General features: G+C 36.5%; 3 protein-coding genes across 3 annotated transcripts; 2 read left to right on the forward strand and 1 right to left on the reverse strand.

Moving 5' to 3' along the window:
* Positions 1 to 4617: 4617 nt before the first annotated feature.
* Positions 4618 to 11026, forward strand: LOC146392922 (uncharacterized). Its single transcript, XM_084938238.1, has 5 exons — positions 4618 to 4660; positions 4771 to 5100; positions 5277 to 5633; positions 5811 to 5936; positions 10722 to 11026. The coding sequence occupies exons 1-5, from the start codon at positions 4618 to 4620 to the stop codon at positions 11024 to 11026; spliced, it is 1161 nt and encodes a 386-aa protein (XP_084794364.1).
* A 1705-nt stretch (positions 11027 to 12731) lies between these two features.
* LOC146392923 (uncharacterized) lies at positions 12732 to 20368 on the forward strand. The gene is made up of 7 exons (XM_084938251.1): positions 12732 to 12774; positions 12879 to 13208; positions 13370 to 13726; positions 13854 to 13979; positions 17174 to 17195; positions 19839 to 19969; positions 20073 to 20368. The coding sequence occupies exons 1-7, from the start codon at positions 12732 to 12734 to the stop codon at positions 20366 to 20368; spliced, it is 1305 nt and encodes a 434-aa protein (XP_084794377.1).
* Positions 20369 to 20445: 77 nt separating this feature from the next.
* Positions 20446 to 26635, reverse strand: LOC146392924 (uncharacterized). Its single transcript, XM_084938264.1, has 6 exons — positions 26566 to 26635; positions 25180 to 25524; positions 24695 to 25045; positions 22850 to 22954; positions 21324 to 21387; positions 20446 to 20581 (listed from the first exon to the last, which is right to left on the reverse strand). The coding sequence occupies exons 1-6, from the start codon at positions 26633 to 26635 to the stop codon at positions 20446 to 20448; spliced, it is 1071 nt and encodes a 356-aa protein (XP_084794390.1).
* Between the last annotated feature and the right edge of the window lie 1299 nt (positions 26636 to 27934).

A 27934-nucleotide genomic window follows, 5' to 3' on the forward strand; every position in this document is an offset into this window, starting at 1 on the left:
TTTTAATTCATGTCCCATTTTCTTTACTTTTTTTGTTTTGCTTTGTGACAACTGTAAGAGATACAAAACACTGCATAGAAAGTTCTAAAATACCATTTTGTTGTGTGAGCACTTTGTATCTTTCAGCTGTTTATGTCAGGTGCTCAGAAAACAACTATGTTGCACCTGTTTGGACCTGTTTGGTTTGTGATTCAAGTTTTTCTCTGTCACCCTGCATGAAATGCTTTTTATGTATGTTCTGTAGGATCTTGCAGAAGCTTTATTAAAACACTCAAATGATATCTGAAGCTTGGTTTCTCAGATTTCCACCACAGATTGTAATTAATTTGTATATATGAGAAGTAACTTTACATTAATAAATACATATAACGCCCACAGCTTTCCTGCTGCAAAGTAATGCTACTGTGATGCTAGTCTGTTAATGTGCAACACAAGAGCTCTGAAAATGGATTTAATTAAATACATCCAACATAAAATGTAAGTAAAGCACAAAATTCTGTTTTAACTTTGATAGTACAACATTAAAATGAGTCATTTTCATCTATTCTGTTATGATTGAACCATTACTCCGTATACTAAGACAATATAAATGTTCCCTTTAAAATCACACACACATTTTTCTTTCTTTATTCAGCTGAGTTCACCTGTTTAAAAACAGCACAAAACAACTTATCTTATTTAATTCAGGTGCACTTTGGAACTGAGCCTGACTTGATTTTCTGATTTGTCTGACTAAAGCTAGCTAACTGACTTCAATAAGCTGACAACTAACCAGAGTTGAACCGCAGGAGGGAGCTAAAAAAAGTGCAAACTCTTAAACATCCCGCAGGCATTCCCATTCATTATTGAGTGATCCCTTGTGACAAGGGAGCAAAGCTTTCATCAGTTAAATATACATACTGTTTGTGATCTTTACACTTGTTTGTGAAGCTCTCTGAAATACTCGCTATTGTTTTGTGATTACGTTATTCGTGTTCTATTTTAAATGAAGATGTTTCAGTATATTTAAATTAAAGTCATCTGTGACGCCAGCTGCTCAGTCTGTCTCTCTCTGTCTTAAACCCTATTACATATTTAGACTCTGGTCAAACATCTTCTCTGTATTAGGCAAATTATGTTTGTATAACCCAGAATCTTTCTGTGTCACTTTGTGCTTTGTCTGTTTCTTTTTTCTATTGTGACAACAGCTGACCTTTCTGTTTCATTTTTAAAGACTTTGTAAATGAGGTCACACTAAATCCTGAATTAACTACAAACTGCATAAATGAACTATGAATTACAGTATGAAGTGAGGATTCACAAAACCTCTAGTAACATGCTTACTCACAAATAGCTTGCTGTATATGTGTACATGTGTACACAAATAAATTAATAATTTACATAGATTTTCTAAATAAGAGCATTAACCATTAACAGCTTTCATAAAGTGCAAACTTGATGGAATCGGTTAAAGTAAATTTCACTGATTCCATCTTAAGTAAAATACTCAAATGAAAATAAAAAGAATGAAACTACACAGTTTTTTCCTTTATTAGACTGCTGCATATTTTCAAATATGTTAAATCACTAAAACATAATCCAGGTTTTTGTAACTTAGGTTTTGGGATTTGCACTGTACATTGCACTGGATAATAAAATAGTCCCATTTTGAGTCAGCTAGGTAAATCACAAAATAAGTTCTTTTCAATCTTCCAGCACATTGTGTGTCTTTGAGAATAATTTCACGAAAGATCAGTCACCTCTTATTTACTTTGAACTTAATGTTTCACCAGTGCTGGCTAGCACTATTGCTCACAGTAAGAAGGCCCTGGTTTGAATCTAGCCTGGGGACTTTTTTGTGTGTAGAACTTGAATGTTCTCCTTGTCTCTGCGTGGGTTCTCTCCAAGTACTTGGCTTCCTCCCACAGTCCAAAGACATGCACGGGTTTAGACTAAGTTATGGTTCCAAATTGGTCATAGGTGTGAGTGTGAGCGTCAATGGTTATCTGTATTTATATGTTAGCAATAACTTGGACTCCTGTCTTAGAATGTAGTGTTTGTACCTTGTCTCTTATCGTATGGAATAGGTTTTCAAATTTGACAACTTCACCACAATCAAACTCATTACATTTGCATTACTTCTCAGTGGTGTTTGTCTGTGTGCACATCCACATATTTAAGTCCCTTGTTCAACCACTTCAGTCTAACTTTACCACTGTAGCATTTTAAAAACAAGTATGGAAAAAAGTCAAACTCAAATTGATTTTATCATTACACACACAAAACTGACATGTACTTGCATTATGATCTTCACATTCATTGTTATTCACTTAATTTAATTTAATTTAAAAAGGTATTTTTTCAATGTGAGGAGAACCAAAATTCATTTTGAGTACTCCATGAAAAGAAGTTTAATCGTGTATGGTCACAGTTATCCACAGTTTTCTTCACTTTGATACACATGATTATAGTAAAACAGTGACTGCCATATACATATTTTCCAGTGAAAAGGACATGGTAATAATTTCCAATAATCAGAGCGTTTCCTGAGAACTGGGTGCAATTTTATGTGTATGTATTAAAGGTAAATTGCATGATGATATATATATATATATATATAAATATATATATTAGGGGTGCAACAATACTCGTATCGATATTGAACCGTTCGATACAGTGCTTTCGGTTCGGTACGCATATGTATCGAACAATACAAAATTTTTTATTTATTTCATCAACTTTTCTTCTGACAATGCTGTCTGTGTTGAGCGCTCAGTGGATCTGCGTTCGACTACTTTGCCTAGGCTGCACTGTGGAGTGCAGATCCACTGAGCGCAGCGCAAGCTAGCAAGACAGAAGCTAAGCTCGTTGCAAAATGGCAACTGCCTCAACGCTACCCGAAATTGAACCTCCCCCACCCTCATTCAGAGCTGGCGTTTGGTACTATCTTGGTTTTCATGTGAAGTATGACCCTGACGGTAAGCGCGTCATGGACAAAAGTAAAACTGTATGTCGGATGTGCCATGCAATGCTCAATTTGTGGGAACTAGTGCGTTAGCGCAGTTAGCTTGTTAACATGTTGACACCGTCCAGCCCCACGCACGGGGTGATCCGTGGTAACTCGTTAACGGAGATTTGCCGCGTTATGGCATTAATGTCATTTTAACGAGATTAACGCTGACAGCACTAGTGGGAACACAACGAATATGACTGCACATTTACGCCGACATCATCCTAGTGCAAAGACAAGTGGAAGCAGACAAAAACAACAAGCACGCATGCTACAAACTTTACCCGAGTCATTTAGACAGCCGTTAGCACATGATTCTCCTCATGGGGACCTGATATGTTTAATATGCTGCTGAGAATATAGCCCAGAAGAAGCGTATAGTATAGCTTTTATTTTGGAAAGAGCCATTTCTCTGTAATAAACACTCTTTTCCAAAGATGAGTGATTTCTCGATCAGATAGATTTATTTTTTTATTACTTTGTTGTTTCAGCAACATTAAATTTAAAAACTGTACGTTTGAGTTAAAATATATATTTATAATTTTAATAAATGACAAATTAAAAAAGCATGAACATTTTTTGTATTGAAAAAAATATCGAACCATGACACCAAAGTATCGAACCAAACCGAACCGTGAATTTTGTGTATCGTTGCACCCCTAATATATATATATATATATATATATATATATATATATATATATATATAGCTCCTTAACACAGAACCATGAATCTAACCTAAATTTGTCTTATTTCATGATGAGTTCAAAATGTATTATGAAGGTAAGACAAATATCAGCCGATGAAGTTTCACAATTATTGTATGTCTACTAATATTTTACTTTGCAAATAGATGACAGTTATTTCTGAATGAGGGTAAAATGTTCTCAACAATATCTCTATTAAATTCAGGCAAAGAAAGTTCAGCAAAGGACTTTAGGAGATTAAGGAGTGGAGCAGGAGGTCAACTAGTCGACTGCAGTTTAAATTTGGCACTTTTTACTCTTTGTTTCCACTCACTGATTAGTTTGTTTTTCACTCAGTTTCGGGGTTTGCATTCATTAGCACCAAAACGCACTTTAAGGGTTGGGCTAAGATGTGGTTTGGGTTAATATATGACTATAAATATGAATATAAATGGAAATGAGAATGAGAATGAGAAAAAGCTTGCTTACCTCACAGTCCCAATAACAACGGATGCACTACAGCACTTTTTATGTAGATGTCCTAAGTGTGAAACTAATTAATAATAATAACATAGGGTAACACTGAATCTGGAACATTAACTAACATCACACAAAGTCTTCACATTTTCTTGTTTTGATTTCCATATGAGGAAACTGTTGTCAACAAAGTAAGTGTTGTCTACTGTAAACAGCCCACTGTAAGAAAACCAATATGAGAGTCAAACATAAAATACCATGAGTGTGTTGCTGGTGTTGTTTCATGTGTTTAAGCTTTGTAAATGGCATATTTCCATTGTGGTAGTGCAGTGAAACAGCACGACAATGAGAAGCCAATAAGATTGCTCTAAAAATTGTCCCCTCCCATTTGATACGGTTAAATGTAGACTAATCCTTTCATAATGCAGCTTCAAACGTCTGCTGTGTCAAGAGGAGAAAAACAAAATGCTGACAGTTTTTTATATACTGCTCCTGATCAATATTGGGCGTAAGTATAGAATTCTTAATCACTGTACTGTCGCCGTTTATATTAATATAAAGGTTTATATGACTACATCACCGTTGGTAACCATGATTCTGTTTGGTATTAATTTTCAGGATGCTCAGATCATCAGATCTTTGACACCAAAAATGTTGCTGTTGGGCAAAATGTGACTCTAAATTGTTCCCGGGATCATCGTTGGCTTTTAACAAACTTATTTTGGATCAGACTTGTTTCTCAGAGCTTTCCTGAAGTTTTAGGATCAACAATATCTCATGATGTTCCGACTATTGAAAAGACTCATCATATTACTACAAAACAAGAGCCTGGAACTTTTGTTCTACATATCAACGGAGCACAGTTAAGCGATACAGCTGTTTATTACTGCATCAAAGAAAGTCAGCTAACCATGACATTTTTGAAAGGAACTTTTCTTCGAGTCAAAGGTAAGTGAAACAGAAACAGCAACACTAATGCGCCAGGAATAGCAAAATTATTTGCAGTTCTTGTACTTTTGTTGCACAACTCACAGTTCCTAAATATGCTCTATTTTAATATATTTGAATTGTTTTAAATTCAACAGTATTTAATGAAACATATTTATTTTATTTTTATTTCATAGGACCTGACCCAGGCATCACTGGTGTCACTCAAGACTCTTTGTCTAATCCAGTCCATCCAGGAGACCCAGTGACTCTGCAGTGTTCAGTCCTCTCTAATTCTGAGAACAGAACATGTACAGAAGATCACAGTGTGTACTGGTACAGAACCAAACCAGATGAATCTCATCCAAGTTTAATTTATAGTCAAGGAAACAATAGTTATGACTGTGAGCGGAGTCCTGAGGCTTCCTCCCAACAGAAATGTGTCTACAGCTTCTCCAGGAACGTCAGCTCGTCTGATACAGGAATTTATTACTGTGCTGTGGCCACATGTGGAGAGATACTGTTTGGAAATGGAACAAAACTCGATATCGAAGGTAAGTGTTTTTCTATCAATTATTGTTCATATTTTAGTCAATATTGACTATAGAACATTTAAGTGAAGTATGTCAACAAATACTAATTAAAATGAATTTATATGTATAAATTATAAATAGTATTGCATTTCACTATTACTTCACATTAAATAAGAGCTTTTTTCAACATACTTTCAGTTGTCCAACATTGGGATTTGCAGAAGACCAACACCGTTGTCTTTCTGCTATGTGTTGCTCTCAGCATAAGCCTGATTGTTATAGCCTTCCTCATTTGTACCATCAAAGAAAAAAACAAAACCTCTGGTAAGAAGAGTTACTTCAGTTTTGATTTCTCAAATTATATTCAGTAATGTCCTATTAGCTGCTACTCATTTGTAAAGCAAAATACAGTGAAACATTTGTTTCTGATCACTATACAGTTATTTACTGTTTTTTTAAATGTTTTTTTTCAGCTGCTTTTTCTGTAAAAACAAATACAGAAACAACTAGTGAAGAACAGCGAATTCAGCAAGTAAGAAATTTTGCAATAAACAGCATGACAGAAAAAAATACTTTAACTTTTAGTGATAGTCTACAGATGTGCATATAAGTTGATTTTTATTTTTTTCTCAGAGACTTGAGGACTGATTGACTTATGCTGCACCAACTTTTACCAAGAGAAACACTCGCAACGCAGAGAGAAGGGATGCAAGAGAACCAGAGGCAATTTGTATTTACTCTGATGTCAGAGCTTTTGAGTGTGGAAAAAGTGAAGCTTAAGCAAAGCTTGTATTTCATCTCCCTGGGCCATCAGCTAATACACTATGTCGCAACTAATGTGTTATGTATGTATTTGTGACAACTGTATATTAAATAAGAATATTGAATTGGATTATTGAATTCAATTAGAAAAATAAAATATAGCTTCACTTTGGATTGATATTTAATATTGGAATACCCAGCCTCTGCTCTCTGAGTCTGGATATTGGAAATGGAAAAGAAAAACATTTAAATGATGAATATGTGAAATTAAGTTCAGCATGTCATCAGACATGAAATTTGGTTTGGAACAACTACAAGACAACACTTTGTATTTTTTTACTTTAATGTCCCATTTTCTTCACTCTTTCTGTTTTGCTTTGTGACAACTGTAATAGAAATACAGAAATCTGCACAGAAACAGGTGTTATAACTATGTGGCACCCGTTTGAACCTGTTTGCTTTGTGATTGCACTTTTTCTCTGTCAGCTTGCATGAATTATTTTTTATGTTTATTCACGAGGATTATGTAGAAGCTTTAATAAAACACTCAAATGGTACCTGAAGTATGCTTGCCTTCTCAGATTTCCACCACAGATTGTAAATAATTTGTATATACGAGGTGTACCTTTACATTAATAAATCCAGTGTCGTCGCAAACTAGTCTAGTGTGATTAAATCCATCCAACATAAAATGAAAATCAAGCCCAAATGTCTGTTTGAACTTTAACAGTACAACATTAAAATCACAATTTTCATGTTCATGTTTTATGTTATGATTGAACCATTCCTCCATATAATAAGACAATCTAAATATTCTCTTTAAAATCACACATGTTAAGTTTGTGTGTTCTAGTGTTCTAGTGTAATATGGTGGCAGATTGAAATAAAATGTTAACGATGAATGAATGACAAGAAAAACAAGCAGAAATATGAGTATTGACTTACCTTCAATAACAAGAGAATTCAATTAGAAAAATAAAATCCATCTTCACTTTGGACTGATATTTAATATTGTCATGCTCAGACTCCGCATCTGTCTGGATATTAAAAGTGGAAAAGAAAAACATTTAAATGATGAATATGTGAAAGTAAGTCCAGTACGTCTTCAGACATGAAATTTGGTTTGGAACAACAACAAGACAACACATCTTCATATTTAGTGTTTTTTAAACTCATGTCCATTTTCTTCACTCTTTCTTGTTTTGCTTTGTTGCCGCTGTAATAGAAATACAGAAATCTGCACAGAAAATTCTAAAATGCTATTTTGTTGTGTGAGCTCTTTGTATCTTTAACTATTTATGTCAGGTGTTCAAAAAATAACTATGTGGCACCTGTTTGAACCTGTTTGCTTTGTGATTACAGTTTTTTTCTATCAGCCTGCATAAATAGATTTATAGAAATAGATAGATTATGTCTGTTCAGGAGGATTATGCAGAAGTTTTAATAAAACTTTCAAATGATAACTGAAGTATGCTTGGTTTCTCAGATTTCCACCACAGACTGTAAATAATTTGTATATATGAGAAGTAACTTTACGTTAATAAATACAATGTCCACGGTTTTCCTGTTGCAAACTAATGCTAGTGTGATGCTGGTCTGTTATTGTGCAACACAAGTGCTCTGAAAATGGATTTAATTAAATACATGCAACATCAAATGAAAATAAATCACATAATTCAGTTTTAACTTTGGTAGTACCACATTAAAATAACAAGAGTCCTTTTCATGTATTTTGTTATTATTGGACCTTATCTAAATATTCCCTTTAAAATCACACACCATTTTCTTTCTTTTTTCAGGTGAGTTCACCTTTTTAAAAGCACAGCACAAAACAACTTATCTTATTTGTTTAATTCAGGTACACTTTGGAACTGAGCCTGACTTGATTGACTTGTCTGACTAAAGCTAGCTAACTGACTTCAATCAACTGACAACAAATCAGAGGAAAGTTGAACTACAGGACGGACTAAAGAAATGCTAAACTCTTAAACATCCCACAGGCATTTCCAGATATTATCGTTTGTGATCTTTACACTTGTTTGTGAAGCTCTGTGAAATACTCACTATTGTTTTGTGATAACGTTATTCTTGTTATATTTTAAATGACGACGTTTCACTATATTTAAGTTAAAGTCCTCAGTGACTGCAACTGCTCAGTCTGTCTCTTTCTGTCTTAAACCCTTTACAAATTCAGTGTCAGGAATCCTGATACAGGACCCAAACGCAGGACCTTTGAATGCCGCCAGTGCGCTTATTTACAGTGGGGTGAATAACAAAGTGCAGAATATTTTTGGTGCGCTCCAGGTGAATGTGTTTGCATAATACAGAATCTTTCTGTGTCACTTTGTGCTTTGTCTGTTTCTTTTTCTGTTGTGACAACAGCTGACTGTTAGTGCTGACCTTTCTGTTTCATTTTTAAAGACTTTGTAAGGCATAAATGTGGTCACACTAAATCCTGAATTAACTACAAACTGCATAAATGAACTATGAATTACAGTATGAAGTGAGGATTCACAAAACCTCTAGTAACATGCTTACTCACAAATAGCTTGCTGTATCTGAATAAGTTAGCCATTTACTCAGATTTTCTAAATAAGAGCATGAACCATTAAACGCCTTCATCAAGTACAAACTTGATGGAATCGGTTAAAGTAAATTTTATTGATTTCATTTTAAGTAAAATATTCAAATGAAAAAGAAAAGAATGAAACTACACAGTTTTTCCATTATCAGCACTGCTGCATATTTTCAAATATGTTAAATCACTAAAACATAATCCAAGTTTTTGTAACTTAGGTTTTGGGATAAGTACTGCATAATGAAATAATTTCATTTTGAGTCAGCTAGGTCCATCACAAAATAAGTTTTTTTTAATCTACTCTTCCAGCACATTGTGTGTCTTTGAGAACAATTTTAATAATGATAATAATAATGGATTGCATTTATATAGCGCTTTTTGGGACCCCTCAAAGCGCTTTACAATACCACTATTCATTCACTCTCACATTCATACACTGGTGAAGGCAGCTACAGTTGTAGCCACAGCTGCCCTGTGGCTACAACATCACATCAGTCACCTCTTATTTACTTTGAACTTAATGTTTCACCAGTGGTGGTTAGCACCATTGCTCATAGTAAGAAATTCCTGGTTTGAATCTAGCCTGGGGACTTTTTTGTGTGTAGAACTTGAATGTTCTCCTTGCATCGGTGTGGGTTCTCTCCAGGTACTTGGCTTCCTCCCACAGTCCAAAGACCTGCATGGGTTTAGACTAACTGATGGGTCCAAGTTGGTCATAGGTCTGAATGTGAACATGAATGGTTATCTGTATTTATATGTTAGCCCAACAATAGATTGGGAGCCTGTCTAGAACAGTGATTCTTAAGAGCCGCACCTTGAGGGCCGCAAACATTTTTTAGTTTTACACCTGTGGGCTGCGAGGCCCGCGGGACATCATAAGTTATTAATTGAAGACACCAGGGACTACTGTTATCCATGAAAATCTCAGATACAATACAGCTTCCCACCACTTGGTGGGATTTGTTTAATCAGTCTCAATAAGCAAGCAGAAAAAAACAATCTCCCCGACGTCTGCAGTTAGCAAAATATATGCAGAAGTTCTTAAAATGCAAAAATGAAGATGAAAGTGACAAGGGCCCCTCCCAAAAGGCAAACTTTTTGCACAAGTACAATCCTGACTTCCTGAAGTAAAGGTTTCTGAATAAAGGAAACAAGGCGGAGCGCAGATCCCAATGTGTGGACTGTGGACTAATGCTATCCAATGATACCGGAGGAATTGATTTTGTTCCATGAATTGTTAACCTGTCTGGCATTTTGTTTTATGTGCAGGTTCACATACACATAATAAATAAATGTCTATCACATTGCATCATGTTATTATCATTTTTATTTGACAAATAAAAATGATAATAACATTTAGCAGTTAGCTGTTAAATTGAAATAGATTTGATTTAGTTATTAAATACAAAGAAAACCAAAAGTCATGAGATGACTGGAGAGGCTGCTGCAAATAAGCTAGTGACCATCCCAGCCTCAAACAACAGTGTGAGCCACCTTATGACGGCCTTAGACATACAGCATCAGCCTGTGGAAAGAATAAAAAGAAGTCCATTTTTCTGTTTGCAACTAGACGAGTCCACTTATGTCACGAATGGTGCATTGCTGCTGGTTTTTTTTTCATTATCGCTGGACAGCAGTATGCATGAAGACATGCTGTTTAGTGGAGAGCTACCAACACGAGCCACAGCTCAAGAATGTTTCCACTGCATTGATGAATCCCTGAGGATCCCAGAGAAGGACACGTAGATTTACGACCCATTTTTTTGCAGATCCCACTGAAAATTATGTTGCTTTACCCTCACATCTGGAATCCCAGCTTCTGGAACTTTCCACCGACAGCACTTTAAAGTTGCAGTGGGGCAAACTGGACCTGGGGTCCTTCTGGATTGATGTCTCAAAGGAGTACCCATGTCTGACATTGAGAGCTGTGAAACTCCTTCTCCCATTCAAAACTACATATCTGTGTAAATCAGGATTTTCCATTGTGGCCACAGCCAAGACCAAAGCCCGAAACAGACTCAGAGCAGCTACTCTGAGAATGAGCCTTTCCCCCATTCCACCCAGACTGGATTAGATCGTGTCTCAGAGGCAGGCTCAACTGTCTTATTAAGAGGTGAACATAAAAGGGGAGTTGCAGCTTGCCAAAAAAAACGACTGCTGTGACTGTTGTTGTTCATTTGTCTCAAATACAAAGAGTAACTTCTGGTTTGCCAGTGAAAAAAGGTTTACTGCTGAAGCAACTTTTAAATTCACTCACAGATTATAAAGCTATATTTTCATTTGCATGTTTTTTTAATTTTTAAGTTTATTTATTCATTTGTTTAACCAGAAAATTCTTTGAATGTATTTATTTGATTACCACATTATTGATCCAATTTTTATTTTTACCTTTTTTTTGGTCTCTTTTGCTGTAATAAAATTGAATTATTAATTACTTTTGTGTTATCAACCCTGATTTGAGCCTTTCAATTTCTACTTGCAGTTTGATTTGTTCCATGAATTGTTAACCTGTTTGGCATTTTGTTTTATGTGCAGGTTCACATACACATAATAAATAAATATCTATTACATTGTATCATGTCATCATAATTGATTTGATTTAGTTATTAAATATAAATCAAACCAAAAGCAACATCAACTTATTCAATACAGTGTTAATATCTGACTGGGCCCCGGGCCACCTTGTTGTAGAAAAGTTGGGCCCAGAGGTAAAAAAGTTTAAGAACCCCTATTTTAGAATGTAGCGTTTATACTTTGCCTCTTATCCTGTGGAATATGTTTCTAAATTTGACAACTTTTCACAATCAAGCTCATTATCTTTGCATTCTTTGTCAGTATTTGTCTGTGTGCACACCCATATATTTAAGTGTCCCTTGTTCAGCCATTTTAGTCTAACTTTACTACACTAGAATTTAAAAACAGGTATGGAAAAAACTGTAATTTAAACTGATTTTATTATTAAACACATAAAACTGACATGTACTTGCATTATTCACGGTCATTTTTATTCACTTTGAAATGTAAATTTTTTTTTGAATGTGAGGAGAACCAAAATTCATTGTGAGTACTCACTCAAAAGAAGTTTAATAGTGTACAGTCTCAGTCATCCACTGTTTTCTTCTCTTTGATAGAGGTGATTATGGTAAAACAGTGACTGCCATATAAATATTTGTCAATGAAAAGAACAGACCGGAATATTTAAAATTTCCAATAATCAAAGCGCTTCACGAGAATTGCGTTCAGGTTTATGTGTATGTATGAAAGGTAAATTGGATAACGATATGCATGTGTGTGTGTGTGCAGATGAAGCAAATAAGGATTCACAATTACTGTATCTCGATTAATATTTTACTTTGCATATACATGACAGTTATTTCTTCACGACCTAAGTGTGAAACTAATAAAATAGGGTAACCCTGTATCTGGAACAATAACTAACATCACGCACAGCCTTCACATTTACCTATTTTGATTTCCGTTTGAGAAAACTGTTGTAAACAAAGTAAGTGTTGTCTACTGTAAACAGCCCACTGTAAGAAAACCAATATGACAGTCAAAAATAAAATACCATGAGTGTGTTGCTGGTGTTGTTTCATGTATTTAGGCTTTGGGTATGGCATATTTCCATTGTGGTAGTGCAGTGAAACAGCACCAGAGTGAGAAGCCAATAAGATTGCTCTAAAAATTGTTCCCTCCCATTTGATACGGTTAAATGTAGACAAATCCTTTCATAATGCAGCTTCAAACGTCGGCTGTGTCAAGAGGAGAAAAAAAATAAAATGCTGACATTTTTTTATATACTGCTCCTGATCAAAACTGGGCGTAAGTACAGAATTCTTAATCACTGAATCACTGTGGTGTATTAATCTAAAAGATTATATGACTATATCACCGTTGGTAACCATGATTCTGCTTTTAATTTTCAGGATGCTCAGATCATCAGATCTTTGACACCAAAAATGTTGATGTTGGGCAAAATGTGACTCTAAATTGTTCCCGGGATCATCGTTGGCTTTCAACAAACTTATTTTGGATCAGACTTGCTTCTCAGAGCTTTCCTGAAGTTCTAGGATCAACAATATCTCATGATGTTCCGACTATTAAAAAGATCCATAATATTACAACAAAACAAGAGCCTGGAACTTTTGTTCTACATATCAGCAGAGCACAGTTAAGCGATACAGCTGTTTATTACTGCATCAAAGAAAGTCAGCGAACCATGACATTTTTGAAAGGAACTTTTCTTCGAGTCAAAGGTAAGTGAAACAGAAACAGCAACACTAATACGCCAACAACAGCAAAATTATTTGTAGTTTTTATGTTTAGTTGCAACAATTTTATTTGCTAAATATGCACTAATTTAATATATTTTTGATTTAACCGAATGTAATGAAACATATTTATTTTTATTTCATAGGACCTGACCCAGGCATCACTGGTGTCACTCAAGACTCTTTGTCTAATCCAGTCCATCCAGGAGACCCAGTGACTCTGCAGTGTTCAGTCCTCTCTAATTCTGAGAACAGAACATGTACAGAAGATCACAGTGTGTACTGGTACAGAACCAAACCAGATGAATCTCATCCTAGTTTAATTTATAGTCATGGAAACAAAGGTAATTATTGTGAGCGGAGTCCTGAGGCTTCCTCCCAACAGAAATGTGTCTACAGCTTCTCCAGGAACGTCAGCTCGTCTGATACAGGAACTTATTACTGTGCTGTGGCCACATGTGGAGAGATACTGTTTGGAAATGGAACAAAACTCGATATTGAAGGTAAGTGTTTATAAATGATTGTTCATATTTTAGTCAATATTAATACATTATTATTACACATCAATATTAGTTTTACATTTCAATATTACTTCACATTAAATAAGAACTTTTTTCAACAAACTTTCAGTTGTCCAACATTGGGATTTGCAGAAGACCAACACCGTTGTCTTTCTGCTATGTGTTGCTCTCAGCATAAGCCTGATTGTTATAGCCTTCCTCATTTATACCATCAAAGAAAAACACAAAACCTCCGGTAAGAACAGTTATTTCAGTAAAGTAAAATGCAGTGAAACATTTGCTTCTGGTCACTATTTACAGTTATTTTCTTTTGTTGAAATTGTTTTAATCCAGCTGCTGCTTCTCTACAAACAAATACAGAAACAACTAGGACAGAACAACAAATTCACCAAGTAAGAAATTTAGAAATAAACAGCCTGATAGAAACAAAACAATCAGCAATTGTTCTTGGTAGTCTACAGATGTGCATACAAGTTGATAGATTTTTTTTTTTATTTCTCAGAGACATGAAGACTCATTGACTTATGCTGCACCAACTTTTACCAAGAGAAACACTCGCAAAGCAGAGAGAAGGAATACGAGAGCAACAGAGACAATTTGTATTTACTCTGATGTCAGAGCTTTTGAGTATGAAAAAAGTGAAGCTTAAGCAAAGCTTGTATTTCATCTCCCTGGACCATCAGCTAATACACTATGTGGCAGCTAATGTATTATTGTATGTTTAAACCTGATGTATTTATTTGTGATGACTGTACATAAACTATGAATAATGATTTGTCTTACCTTTAGTAACTCACAAGAATTCAATTTGGAAGAACAAAATCCATCTTCACTTTGGACTGATATGTTATATTGGCATGCCCAGACTCTTAGTGTGTTTTAAATGCATTTCTTTACTCTTTCTGTTTTCCTTTGTGTCCGCTGTAATAGAAATACAGAAATCTGCACAGAAACATCTAAAATACTACTTTTTTTTGTGAGTTCTTTGTATCTTTCAGCTATTTTTGTTAGGTGTTCGGAAAATAAGCAGAAAATAAACTTTGCTTTTTATGAGGCTCTTGCAGAAGCTTTATTAAAACAATCAAATGATGTCTGAAGTATGTGTGGTTTCTCAGCTTTCCACCAAAGACTTCATCATATATGAGGTGTAACTCGGTTTCCATTTGTTGCAAACTGATGCTGGTTTGACTGTTGCTGTGCGATACAAGTGCTCTGAAAATGGAATCAATTAAATCCATCCAACATGAAATCAAAATAAAGGACAAATTCATGATTTATCTTTGAAATCAACACATTAAAATAACAACAGTCCTTTTCATTTAATTCTATCATGATTGAACCATTACTCCATATAAGAAGATAATCTAAATATTCCCTTTACAAACACACATGTTCAAGGACGTGTTAGACATGATAACTGCTAAATATATAATGTATCGAGTGACAAATGAATGACTAAGCAAGCAGAGCATCTCTAAACTGCTCTGCCTAAAGATCAATATTTCATGGTAAATTTGGGCACCATTTGCTGAACAGCCATTACAGAGCTTAGATACCTGACCTGTACTAAGCACAGGTATTCCTGATATAATGTGGGCCTATCAGTGGATTATCTCTTGAGGTATTTCTGTAGAAGCAGGAGATTTCAACCAATTCTGTAGTAAGATTCTCTGCATTTGATTTAATCTGTTGTATAAAAATCTTTGTCTTTTTGTTGGCATGTCATGCCTGGCACCTTGTGCAGTAAGTGCTGAATGAACTTTCAGGTCTCACCAACTAAATTTTGTTTTCAGGTACAGCAATCTTATCAAACTTTTGCAGCTCATATTGTGTTATAAGTTCAGACAGATACAATTTTTGAGACATACTAAACTTTTTAGGATGTCAGACATACTAAGCTGTAGGGATGGGTACCGGTATCCGGTGCCATGATGGCACCGGTTCTGACATAAACGGTAGTAACCAGACCGAAAAGCAGCGCACATTTCGGTGCTTTTTTTTCCTCGAGATGTCACACACTTTGAATTCTAGCCAATCATTTTACGTTTCCGAGGATAGTAGGCGGGCCCAGGTACGTACGTTCTTTTAGAGCAGAGCTACAGATTAAAAACGCCCAAGGCGAAGCGGTCAAAAGTCTGGCTGTACTTCACAGCAAAATATGCAAACTCAGCAGCCTGCAACAAGTGCTTTAAGGTGATACTGTGATACTGTCAAAGGAGGTAACACCTCAAATCCGATGAAACACCTGGCGACGCATAGCGGTTTTTTTTAAAAGCCGAAAAATGCGCCGTATTTGATAGCTTGCTGCGAGACCTCACACCGTGCACATCTACTGCGGGTGTGGTGCCTGTTATCTGACCCGGAGTTAGCAACATCCCCCAAAAACCCGAAGAGGAGAGTCCTGGCCCCTAGCCCTGCCAGTGTAGCAGAAATGATGAGGATGATGATGCAGCAGCAGCCGTTCTTCTCTGCGTGAGTAGCTTAATGTTGTTCGTGTGTAATTTACGTTGAGTAGGCTAACCACGTTATTAAATTAATGCATGTAAGGTGAACTAGCAAACACCGTCGTAGTTACATGCAGCTGTCTTCTTGTTTGATGGCAGATACTCCCTTCACACTGGCCAAAAAGGCTAAAATGACCAAAGAAAAAGTGGAAAACAGTTAAACATGAGAGGTTTTTGGACAAAGTTTGTGTTTTTTCCCATTGTTTAAGCACTGCTTCCAGCCAAGAGTGATACCATATATGCCCTATAGCTGCAGAAAAGGCTAACATTGTTATCTTTTTACAAAAAAACAGCTGAACATGAGAGGTTTTTGGACCAATTTTGTGTTCTCCATTCTTTAAGCACCGGTTTGAGCACCGTTTAAGCACCGGCACCGTTTCAAAAGTACCGGTTTGGCACCGGTATCGGATAAAACCTAAACGATACCCATCCCTACTAAGCTGTCTGAAAGACTTGTATCTGTGGCTCAGACCTTGCTTGTGGATTTTTACAACAGGGAGGTGTTGAGGAAGGCGACCTCTGTCTTGTTATGTTTACACCATCCTCTCCGCAGCTTCCCTCGAGTTGCTGGTATAAAGTACCTGCAGTTAAGACCAAGAGACAGTCTTTTATACACGCTGATATTGTCATGCTTAACAATATTAAACCATAAGGGTTGTTGCCAACATTGAACTTTGTTGATGCTACTGATAAAACTTGGGCCGTTTCTGGTTTGTTTTGTTTTTTACAATGTATGTGTTGTTTGATGAGTGGACATGCTGCAAATCAGTTTTCCATTGGGGAAAATATAGTTACCATTATTATCAAATATTTTATTACACACATAAGTTGCAACGACAGTATCTTATAATATTGTTCTTACAGTAGGTTTAAGTAACTCTTGTATTAAGAAGAATCAAAGTTGCCCGTCTTTCTTGTCTTACAGTACTGATGTCTTTCCACAGAATGTAAGGTTTAGCTACAAGGTGTTTAAGGTTAGCAAAGCACAAACTAATTGAAATGTAAATGACCCCCCATCCCACATTTAACACACAAACAAATAATATTTAGTGCAAGCAAACTTTTTTGTAGCCTCTAACCCTTTCTACTCATGCCACTTTGTAACTGCAATTCTTTGTATCTGTAATCTTATAATCTTGCAAAAACATAGAAAGCATTGTACCAGTTAGTAAGTCTTAGCCTAACCAGATACGAACTGATATTTCCTTTTGCACACAGGTACATATTTTCAATTAAATATAGTAATTCATGCCAATACCATAAACACATAAAAAATACTCTTATCTTTTTGTGTCTTTGGGTTTGGGATATGCACTGTACATCACTGCAAAATAAAGGAGTTTGTTTATGAGTCAGCTAGGTCCATAATAATAGTATTTCCATCTGCCCTGCTGGTACACTGCTGTTTTACTTTTGCTTTCAAAGAAGATATATTATAGGTGTGACTGTCTTTGTCTTTGTGGTAGTAAACAGTAAAAAGAATATAATGAACTCATGTGCATTTGTAGTTGAAAAGCTTCATAACATTTCCTGAATTGGAGTGGGACTTCAAACCCCTGGGTTTGGTGCAAACCTGACACAAAGATCTGAGCTGGTCTAAAGACTGAAAGAGTGAGAATGACAAAAGGAAAGTAATTTTTGAATAGGACACTTAATTTAACTCTCCCATGAGCACGCTCATGATCTTTGCATTGTTTGTTAGCTGAGATTATAAACATTTGGCTGTGTGCACACTCATAAGTGTCTCTCTTGTTCAATCCCTTGAAATCTAATTTTACTAGTAAAGTATATTAAGGTATAGGAACAAGACTGTATTCATAAACTCATTGTGAGATTTTATGTGTAACTGACATCCAGTTGCACTATCCTTATCACATGCGTTCTTATTTACTTTAATTTACTTAACTTTTAAAATGTGCTTTTTGAATCAGAAACTAACTCTAGTCTGTAAGGGGGAAGTCCTCCTTCACTGTCTGTTGTCACCTCACTCACCGCATTCACTGTTTTAAAATAGATTGCTTAGAGAATGGACGGGTTGTTCCAGACCATGAATCGCACCTAAATTCATTCTGGGTGCTAGATCAACAGAAGTTAAATGGTCCAGTCAAAGTTTTCCACTGTTTTATTAATTTTTATGAAAGTAATTGCTGGGTCTGCATTACAACAGGCTCGCTAGTTCAGACTTGAAGAAAGCAAGATAGAGCAGCAATCGATTGGTTTTACTTGCTAGCGAGGGAAGATCAGAGCAGCCTTTCTGCCCTTGATCTCAGACCACTCCGAAGAACCATCACCCCACTGCAGCCTTTTATTGTGCGACACACAGTTTACAACAACAACCATTGTAAAACCCCCCTATGGTTACAAAAGGTTAAAACACTGTGTGTGTGTATGTGTGTGTGTGTGTGTATGTGTGCATGTGCACGTGAGTGTGTATGAATGGGGGTGCGTTTGTGTGACTTCCTGCTGAGGATATGCCTACAGTTACACTATAGCCGCCCTCACCATTCAACAGGCTGGGGAGGGGAACAAAAACAGAAGAATGTCTTTGATCATACAGTTTAAGGCAAGACTTACAAATTTAAGTACAATGATGACAACATTTAACAATTTCAACCTAACAGTAATCATGATAAAGAGAAGATGCAGCAAAGAGAATGGGATGCCTAAAATTTCCAGTAAATATATTGTTTTCTAAAAGCTGGCTGCCACTTTTTATGTGTTTGTGTATGAAAGTTAAATTGTGTGAATATAGGGCTTAAGGTCCAGTGTGTGTTATCTGAGGGCATCAGGGCAACCTGTTCTCACTAATACTTTCATAAAAATTAAGGCAAAGAAAGTAAACAAAATGCTTTAGGGTTTGGGTTGGAGGTGCAAGTTTCACAATCAAGAGACACTAGATCATGTTCTGTTTGGGAATGGGCAGTTTATTTTGCACTCACTTCTTGCATTCATTAGCAAGAATAATAGTTAAGTGGAGTTGGTTTGGGTTAATGTATGAATATGAATACTGCCCACTTTCACTCTGTCAATTTAGCAGTAATTGGCTCTTCGCTTTTTGGCTAGCTGCCCTCAAACGGGAAAATCCAGGCGTTAGTCATAATGTTTGAGTTTGAAAAGCATTTTATAAAATAAGAAAAATATGAAGAAGAGCCTGTTTGGGTCACCAGACCAACAAGCTGGAGTCCACATTCCAGCTTTTCCTCACCAGGTCGGGTATACTGTGTGCAATCAGTGCTATTTTATGCACTAAAATATTCTCTCTTTTCCCAACATACCAAACAATAACCGTATAACAGGTTACTACACGAGCTTCACACCTAAACCATAACTGTTTCTTACAAGACACGATTGGAAATCCTAACGTCCATCAGCATATTGAAAAAAAACAACAACAACAAAAAAAGAAACAAAAAAACCCCCTCCAATTACAGTCTTCTTCAGTTACATTTGGGTAAGTAATCCAAAACAAACTCGACAAAATATGAGGGAAATAAGAGAATGCCGCGCTCTTATTTTCACCGAGGCCTGGCTTTCAGATAAAGTCCCGAAATGGGACGACATGTGCTGCGTACTCACTCTCTTGCATTCAGATCAAGCAATGAGATGGAGTACAAAGCTGTGAAGTATGGACTGAGGAAAGCTATTGTATCAGCTAAGAGGCAGTACAGAGAGAAGCTGGAGGGCTTCTATTCTTCTGCTGACCCCAGGCGGATGTGGCAAGGCATGCAGCACATCACGTAGTATAGGGCTACCACCAACACCATCAGCTGACCTTCCAGACCCTCCAGACCTCCCAGACCTTCCCGACCTCCAATACCTTTCAGAACCCCCAGATCACCTCTCCCCCGCCAGTGGGCTCATAGACCAAGTACACAAGGTCCTGAGGATGATCAACCCCCGCAAGGCAGCAGGACCAGACAACATCCCTGGACGGGCCCTTAGAGCATGTGCTAACGAGCTGGCTGATGTTCTCACATCCATCTTCAACCTTTCCCTCAGCCAGAGCATCGTTCCCACATGCTTCAAGACCACAACCATCATCCCTCTCCCCAAGAAAAGCCCAGAGACCACAGACCAGTTGCACTCACTCCAATCATTGCAAAGTGTTTTGACAGAGTAGTGCTGGCCTACATCAAGGGCAATATTCTACACACTCTGGATTCTCTGCAGTATGCATACCGGCCCAACAGGTCTACGTCAGACGCCAATGCTGCTGCCCTTCACCATTCCCTCTCCCACCTGGAAAATAATGACTCCTACATCAGGGTACTCTTTGTTGACTACAGCTCCGCCTTCAACACAGTCATCCCTCACAAACTCATCCACGAACTGTCTACAAAAAAACAATGTCGAATCTTGAACAATGGGAAGAAAAACACACCTGGGTTCAGCCTGTCAGCAATGAATAAAAACATATCCTTGGAAAATGTAACTGGGTGGTTGAAGCCCCTATTTACGGTATTTTATTTCAATTGTTTTTTCCTATTTTTCAGAGAAAACGCCCATGTGATTTCTGTTATCATTTACTGTATTTTTCTTTATTGTTTTAAATGAAATATTGATTAAACTGAATACCAACATTTTACTGCATTTTTATTAGAAGAGTATGCACACATATTTGCATAGTGCAGTATACATAATTATGCACATAGTGCATATTTACAGTTTGCCCAGCTTGTTGTACATTGTGCTTCTGGCACACCAGAGTGTCCCTTAATTGATAAAAATTGCCAACGCTAGTTGCCAAATGATGTCATTTGATGGTCAACTGGTTCCTAGCAAAATGTCTTGGAAAAGGAAATACAATGTTACAAATCAAATGAAACAATGACTAAGTGTGATGGCTGCACTTACAGCCACACAGTGGTAATATCACCATGTTAGTGTAGAGGCTCATAAGTAACATTGCATTCACATTTCTTTCTTTAAATACAGGAATTTATTTACAGAACAATAAATAACTGGTTTTGGTTTAGAGTTAATTCACATATCCACATAACACTGCATTCTAAAATAAGTGCGCACATTTTAGTTTACACTGTTATGTATGATTCATTTTTTGTTTTCTGAGTTACCTTAGTTGCAGCTGTTCCAGTCCCTTGATTAAGGAGCCAAGAGGTGGAAAAGGGGCGGAGCAAGCTTTAAAGGAAGACTACAAATTGGTTCATGCCATAACTCAGGACCATGGGGGGGAATTGGAGTTCATTATGTTTGGTTTAGTTAGGTTTTGTGTGTTTTACCCCTTCTCCTGTTTTTGTGGGCTGATCAGCCACTATTTAAGTTTCCCCTTTGTCTCATTAAGTTAGGTCAGTTTGTTTGGGTTATCAGTTGTGTTGTCAACTTTGAGTAGAGTTTTGTTATTTTGACCTCTTTTATGGGCCCAAGATTTAGATTCTTTTTGCACGAGTTAACCAATTATGTTTTTTGGGTTAAATAAAAAAATCATTTTTTTGGACTTTAACCTGTGCCTAAGTTTCCTTCACTGCTCGGTCCATCACACTAAGCAAGCTGAGGATTTTTTTTCTTTTCTGAGAGAAGGCTACTGCTGGTTTTGTTCTTCTGATTTGACAAAAGAGTACACACAGTCTGCGTAGTCACTCTTCTTCTTTTTTCCTTCTCTCATCTTCCTTGTAGAGAAATCCAACGGTGCATAGTTAACATCTTTTGCTTCTCCATCCTACAGAAATATATTTGTTAATGAAAAAATATTTTAGATTTTCTTTATTGTAGCTATATTATCAACTCAGCAGTCAGAAATACAGCATATATACAGACTAGATGATCACATAAGGCAGAAGGTGACTGAAGACAGTTTTAATGGACCTGATCTGGCAACAGTAAAGCAGAGAACAGCACATTAACAGCAGCTCAAATTTTGCTAGATTTGGAGAGAGCTCAATCTTTCATCAAGCTTTATATGTTAGAATGGGCTTTGTGTGTTCTTGTCAAATATCATGTGTCTTGTATGGAAACTTTTTTTCTGGGCTGCTGTTCTGTGTTTTTTAGTGAAAATGTAGCTTACTTGTGTTTTGGAAAAACAATGTAATAAAATATTAGCTAAGAAAGGTAAGACAGAAGGTTTGTGGAAAGCAGATTTCCAAAGCAGGAGAAACTGTAATCATAAAATTAATATTTACCAAATCATTTGTTGGATTTGCAACGGACTTGTTATGTCCCAGACGATGAGAAACACTTGTTGCTCCTGTTAATAAAATCAAAGGCTGCATATCAGTATGCAATAGTTTACATTCTCTAAGAAAAAAAAAAAATGAACAAATATTTTTTTAAATAATTTTTTACCCTGGTGTATAATGTATGCACATGTTATGCTGAGGAGAACTGTGAAAGAGTTTTGCTCAAGAGCATCTGGATTAATGAGCCTGTGGTTGTAACTTAGCCAAGGACATCTTAGTGGGCAGTAAATCTCTAAACTTTTAACAACATTTATGAAATACTGGAGCCTAATAATTGATTTTGAGAATTAGTTTTACTATTAAAAAACAGAATTTAAATAAAAAAAAAATATTACTGCAATAGAATCATATTAATATCATATTCTAGATGTATATGCAAATAATATAAATGTCAATCTATAATCAACCTTTGAAATGACAACAAGTCATGCAGGAAATGAGGACGATGATTACGGTCACACAGCAGACCAACAGTCCTCCAAGAGTAAGAATCAATGGGTCCAGTTCTGTTCCTGGAAGAAGAGAAATGTTTGCTACACTCAAACACTTTTTTGCATTTAAGTTTTTATTGATTTTGCAACATATACTTAAACCTGTATAAAAGGGAGAAAAACAAAACAAACAAAAAAACAAAAAACAAAACTCAAACAAATGTTAAATTTTGGCAAAACGTATTCTTGGAAGTATTTTGGCAGTTTTCGGCAAACAGTTAACAGCAACATAATTTACTGGTAATGCTAAATTGCTTAACTTTTTGTTTCCTTCCTCAGAATCTTACCTTTGTAGACAGACAAAACACATTTTTTGGCAGAAAGCTGAGTATAATAATATTTGATGAATTTCTGTATGTTTGCTTAACTGGAGGTGACAGTTTAGGTCTTCTTCCAGAGCCTGACAGTGTGGTGACAAAGATGAATAACATTTCATTAAGCTTCTGCAATGGCCCTCCAAAAGCTCTGACCTCAATCCTACTGAAAATTTGCAGACTGTTCTTAAAAGCCAGGCATGAAACCGACCAATTTTGCTAATAAAAGTGGTCAAATATCCACCCTGAATTCTGCCGTAATGCATCCTGGTAGCTACCAAAAGTGTCTGGTCAAGTTTTTAAGAAATATTTAACCAAATATTAATGAGGGTACATCTATACTTTATGCCTGTATATATACTTTTGATTCTGTGAGGATTAGAGGAAATTAAGCTTGTGCATCTTAGTAAAGATTTATGGTGTAGAGTCATTTCACCCATGAAAAAGAACAGTTCACAGAATTCATTCCCAAATTACCATCATTCATGCTCATCATGCATGTACGTAACCTTTTGACCACAGCTGTAGGCATGTAGATATGATAAAGAGAGTCTGCTGAATTTCAAAGTGACATGAAATATTATTTAAGCGTCTCTGAACATAGCGTCATAGTGTCAGACAGGAAGTTGGGAATAATTTTCAAATTGCTGATCTACTGGGATTTTCGTCACGCAGCCATCTAGGCTTTATAGAGAATGAAAAGTGAATCTAGAAGAAAAAAAATCCAGTTAGCAGCAGTTCTTCAGGTGAAGATTCCTTGTTGATATTGGGGTCAAAGGAGAATGGCCACACTCCTCAATAACTCAAATTATAGCCAAGGTATGCAGAATAGCATCTCTGAATGCAACATGTTGAACATTATAGCAGATAGGCTACAGCAGCAGAAGACCACTCTTTGTCAGCTAAAAACAGGAATCTGAGGCTACAGCTTGCATGGGCTTACCACAATTGGACAAAAGAAGAGTGGAAAGCTCTTGCCTGGTGTAATAACAGTTAATTTCCACTGAGTCATCTGGATGATAGGGTCCAAATTTGACATAACCAACATGGATACTTTAGATTAACGGTTCAGACTGCTGCTGGTGGTGTAATGATGTAATACTTGTTATTTGAACATTTCAACTACTGTTACAAATAAACAGTAATACAACCTTATTTTACCTTTTACATTCTTTCTTTCAGTACAGATGTGTAAGACATCAAAGGTAAAAATGTTCTACACAATGAAATACATTTTGCTTTTCACAATGTCACCACATTTTGTTTTAAGTAATGTAGCTGTTTGAAAAAATATATATGAAATTATGATTTCAATACAACCTTTAGAGTTGGCTTGTGCTGACTTCTACAGATAACCCATCCAAATACCAAACGGCTAATCAAGTTCAGGCTACCTGTTTTTATATGTGTAAAAGAGTTCAGGATATTAGAGACTGTACATACTTACTTGTGTCCACTTTAGATCCTTCACCAAACAGTATCACTCCACATGTGACGACAGCACAGTAGTAAGTCCCAGTATCAGAGGAGTTCTGTATTGTTTTGGACAGATGGTAGATGCAGCGTCTCTCTGTATCATCCATGCTGTTTCTATGAGTGAAATTTCTATAAATGATACTTGGATGGTTTTCTCCTGATCCACTTTTGAACCAGTGCACACTGCGATCACTGGGACACTGAGCACTGCTTTCTTTGTTCTTAGTGAGAAATGAACACTGGAGGGTGACTGTGTTTCCCAGTTGGACCGATGACGACTTTGGAGTTTGTGTCACATAAACAGATGTCTGGTGATTATAATCTGTGTGATGTATTAAAAGTAGAGTTTGAACAGAAATGACTGAGCTCAGTTATTTGCAAGATGGAAAAGATTTGTAATTATTGACAGAAAAAAACAACACCAATATACACCAATCATAATGTAGCATATTTTACCATTTACAGCCAAGAAGAATCCTCTAACGAAATGTTGTAAAAACTCGGATCCAGTTTGACAAAAGTATGTTGCTTCATCCTCTTTGTTTATGTGATCGATCGTAAGAAAACACTGATCATTTGATTTATGGACATGGAAACGTGTATGATTAAATGGACTGATGAGCTCTATCTTCTTATAAACTACTGTAGCTACTGTTTGGACCATTTTCCCAAGAGACTGCTTATACCAGTGGAAGAATCTGTCTGTCTTCTCAGAGAACGGACAGTGAAAAGTGGCAATTCCACCAAGTTCAAGTGTAGTCAAAGAGATCAGATGAGGAACCTCTGCAGTATGAAGCAAGGCTAAAGAAAAGAAACAGTAATTGTCATAACACAACAGGAGAAAATCAGTGAAACATATACATATTTGCTTCTCTATACAGTGTTTCAGAGGTCATCTAATGTGACCTTTAACTCATAATGGTGCAACAATAGTATGTCACAGTACTATATGTATATCTGAGTAGTTGTCATAGTAAGTATATAGGTAGGTAAGATGCACTTACATGTTGTACTAAGACGAATCAAAGCAGACAGTCCTCCGATCACTGTGGTACAGCAGACCTGTCTCACAGTACCACAGTACTGTACTCTCTCCACCAAATGGAAGATTTAGTCAGAAGGTGTTTAAGGTTTGCAAAGCACAAATCAAAGTGATTGGCTGAAATGCAAATTACCCCCCCCCCCCCACCCCATATCACGACCTCCCATTTAGCAAACACAAATAATTTCCAGTGCAGCGAACATTTGTGTATTTTTATTCTACAAGCAGCCACCACATGCTAACATTAACAATTTGCATCTTATCATCCTTTTATTTAACTAGATGCCAACTAAATCAGTGCAAATAAATAAATAAAACCAATAGCTGGTGTTTTGCCCCTCTAGTGTTCTCACCAACTCCTTCCTGTACCTCACTCTTAATCTTAGAGGTTATGATGCAGGACAGGAGCTTACATGTGGTTGGTACTGAGGCAGATTATCGACCAGTAGACCAATAATTATTGACCGGTCTTGCCTTCAGTTTGCTATTCCATTGGTGTTTTGTCTCTTAGCAGCTGTTTCATTTGTGCTGCTAGATGCTCATGGAGTGCAGTTAACTTCTTTAACCAGTAGGTGTGAATAATGTCAGGGCCTCTTCATGCTTTATACTCTGTCTAGGATGTTTGCCACTGTGATACTGTATCCGGTTTGGGGAGGTTGCTGGGGCTCGGCTAGCCACTGAGCATTGTTTTTATGGGTTACATCTTTCTCCCATATGCTCTTCCGGTATTGCACCGTCTCCAGCCTTGGTGGGGCTGTTCTCATATTGTTCTCCTGCCACTGAGAGTACACCTTGGATACCTTTCTGCAGCTCTGATAGTTGTCTAACTTCCCTCCATGCTGCTTTGGTCTTGGCCTCTATATTGGCCATTTTAAATAAATAATATAAAAGATTATAACTTTGAAAAGTAAAAGTAAAACAGTCAAAGTTTATCATCTCATCCACATCTGCCTACTCAAACCTGCAACTGCTTATCCAGCATCCACAATGCTCCGCCCTCAGTCTGGTGCCTTTCACATTCTCAGCTATCCCGTTCAGGCCTGAAACCTGTTTTACTGCCGTGTTCTAGATTTCACCCTTTATTTTCTCTGATTAGTTCTCCACAGTCTGGACTCTCTGCTCAGTTCAGACAGTTACATCATCAGTCTGGCAGTAATCATCTTTTATACAACCAACCCCTTGTAACTCGGGCTTAGTTTTAGAGCAGTTTTCATGTCAAAATATGTGTAAACAACTGCGTTAATAAACTACTCAGTGTGCCGCAGTAGTGGTATTACAATATTTTTTTTAATTCTGTAATTTTAAAATATAAGTGGTCATGGTTTTTTTTTTTTTTTCATTTGATCCAACTCAACTTTAAATGTAGTATTTGATGAATGAGCCTATTTTGGGAAAAGTCATAACAAATGAGAGACTAAACAGGGTTACAGGATTTTTAAAAAGCATTGTTCTCCATTGCTTGAGTGAAATTCTGTGAAAGTCTGTTTCACTCACTTATTGCTTATGTTCTCAGGGTGTGTGTGTCTTTGCATCTGTATGTGTGTGTGTGTGTGTGTGTGTTAGAGAGCAGTTCATGAGGTCAGTCACCCTAACCCGCTAGGCAAGTCTCACTTGGCAGCCTTAATAACCTAAGGCTGACCACATAGCTTTAACCATGTAGTTCTAGTGCATTGTATTCTCACAGATCGAGTGAGAAAATCTACAAAAAAAGCTGATTTTTTATTTTTATTTTACAACACCGTCTTTCATGTTTGAAATATCTAAACATGGAAATAAATGCCAAAAATGAAATAAAATATGTATGAATAGAATAGATGATATTTTGATTTATAAAATGAAAGGTGTGCACTGTCGATTCTTCATTTTTGAGTCTTCAGAGAGAGAGAGAGAAACCAACTGAAAAAGAGTCGGTGGTTTTGACAGTGAGTTGAGTATCTATAGCTCTTACTACAACCTACAAAGTCCTATATATGGAAACATTAGTAAGAGAAGCACACTCGGACCTTTACTCTTACTTACTTTTAGTAGATAAGTATGCATTTTTATATCACACACGTGCTTTGATTAAGCACAATTATTATGGAACAAACTGTGTAAACTACCAGCACTATGTGAGGGCATTTTGAATTGTAAAACCACATGGAACATCTACATTAACAGACCGGCTGT

Source organism: Perissodus microlepis, chromosome 2, assembly GCF_051167445.1.
Source record: "Perissodus microlepis isolate ML-2025 ecotype Zambia chromosome 2, ASM5116744v1, whole genome shotgun sequence".
NCBI classification, from domain to species: domain Eukaryota; kingdom Metazoa; phylum Chordata; class Actinopteri; order Cichliformes; family Cichlidae; genus Perissodus; species Perissodus microlepis.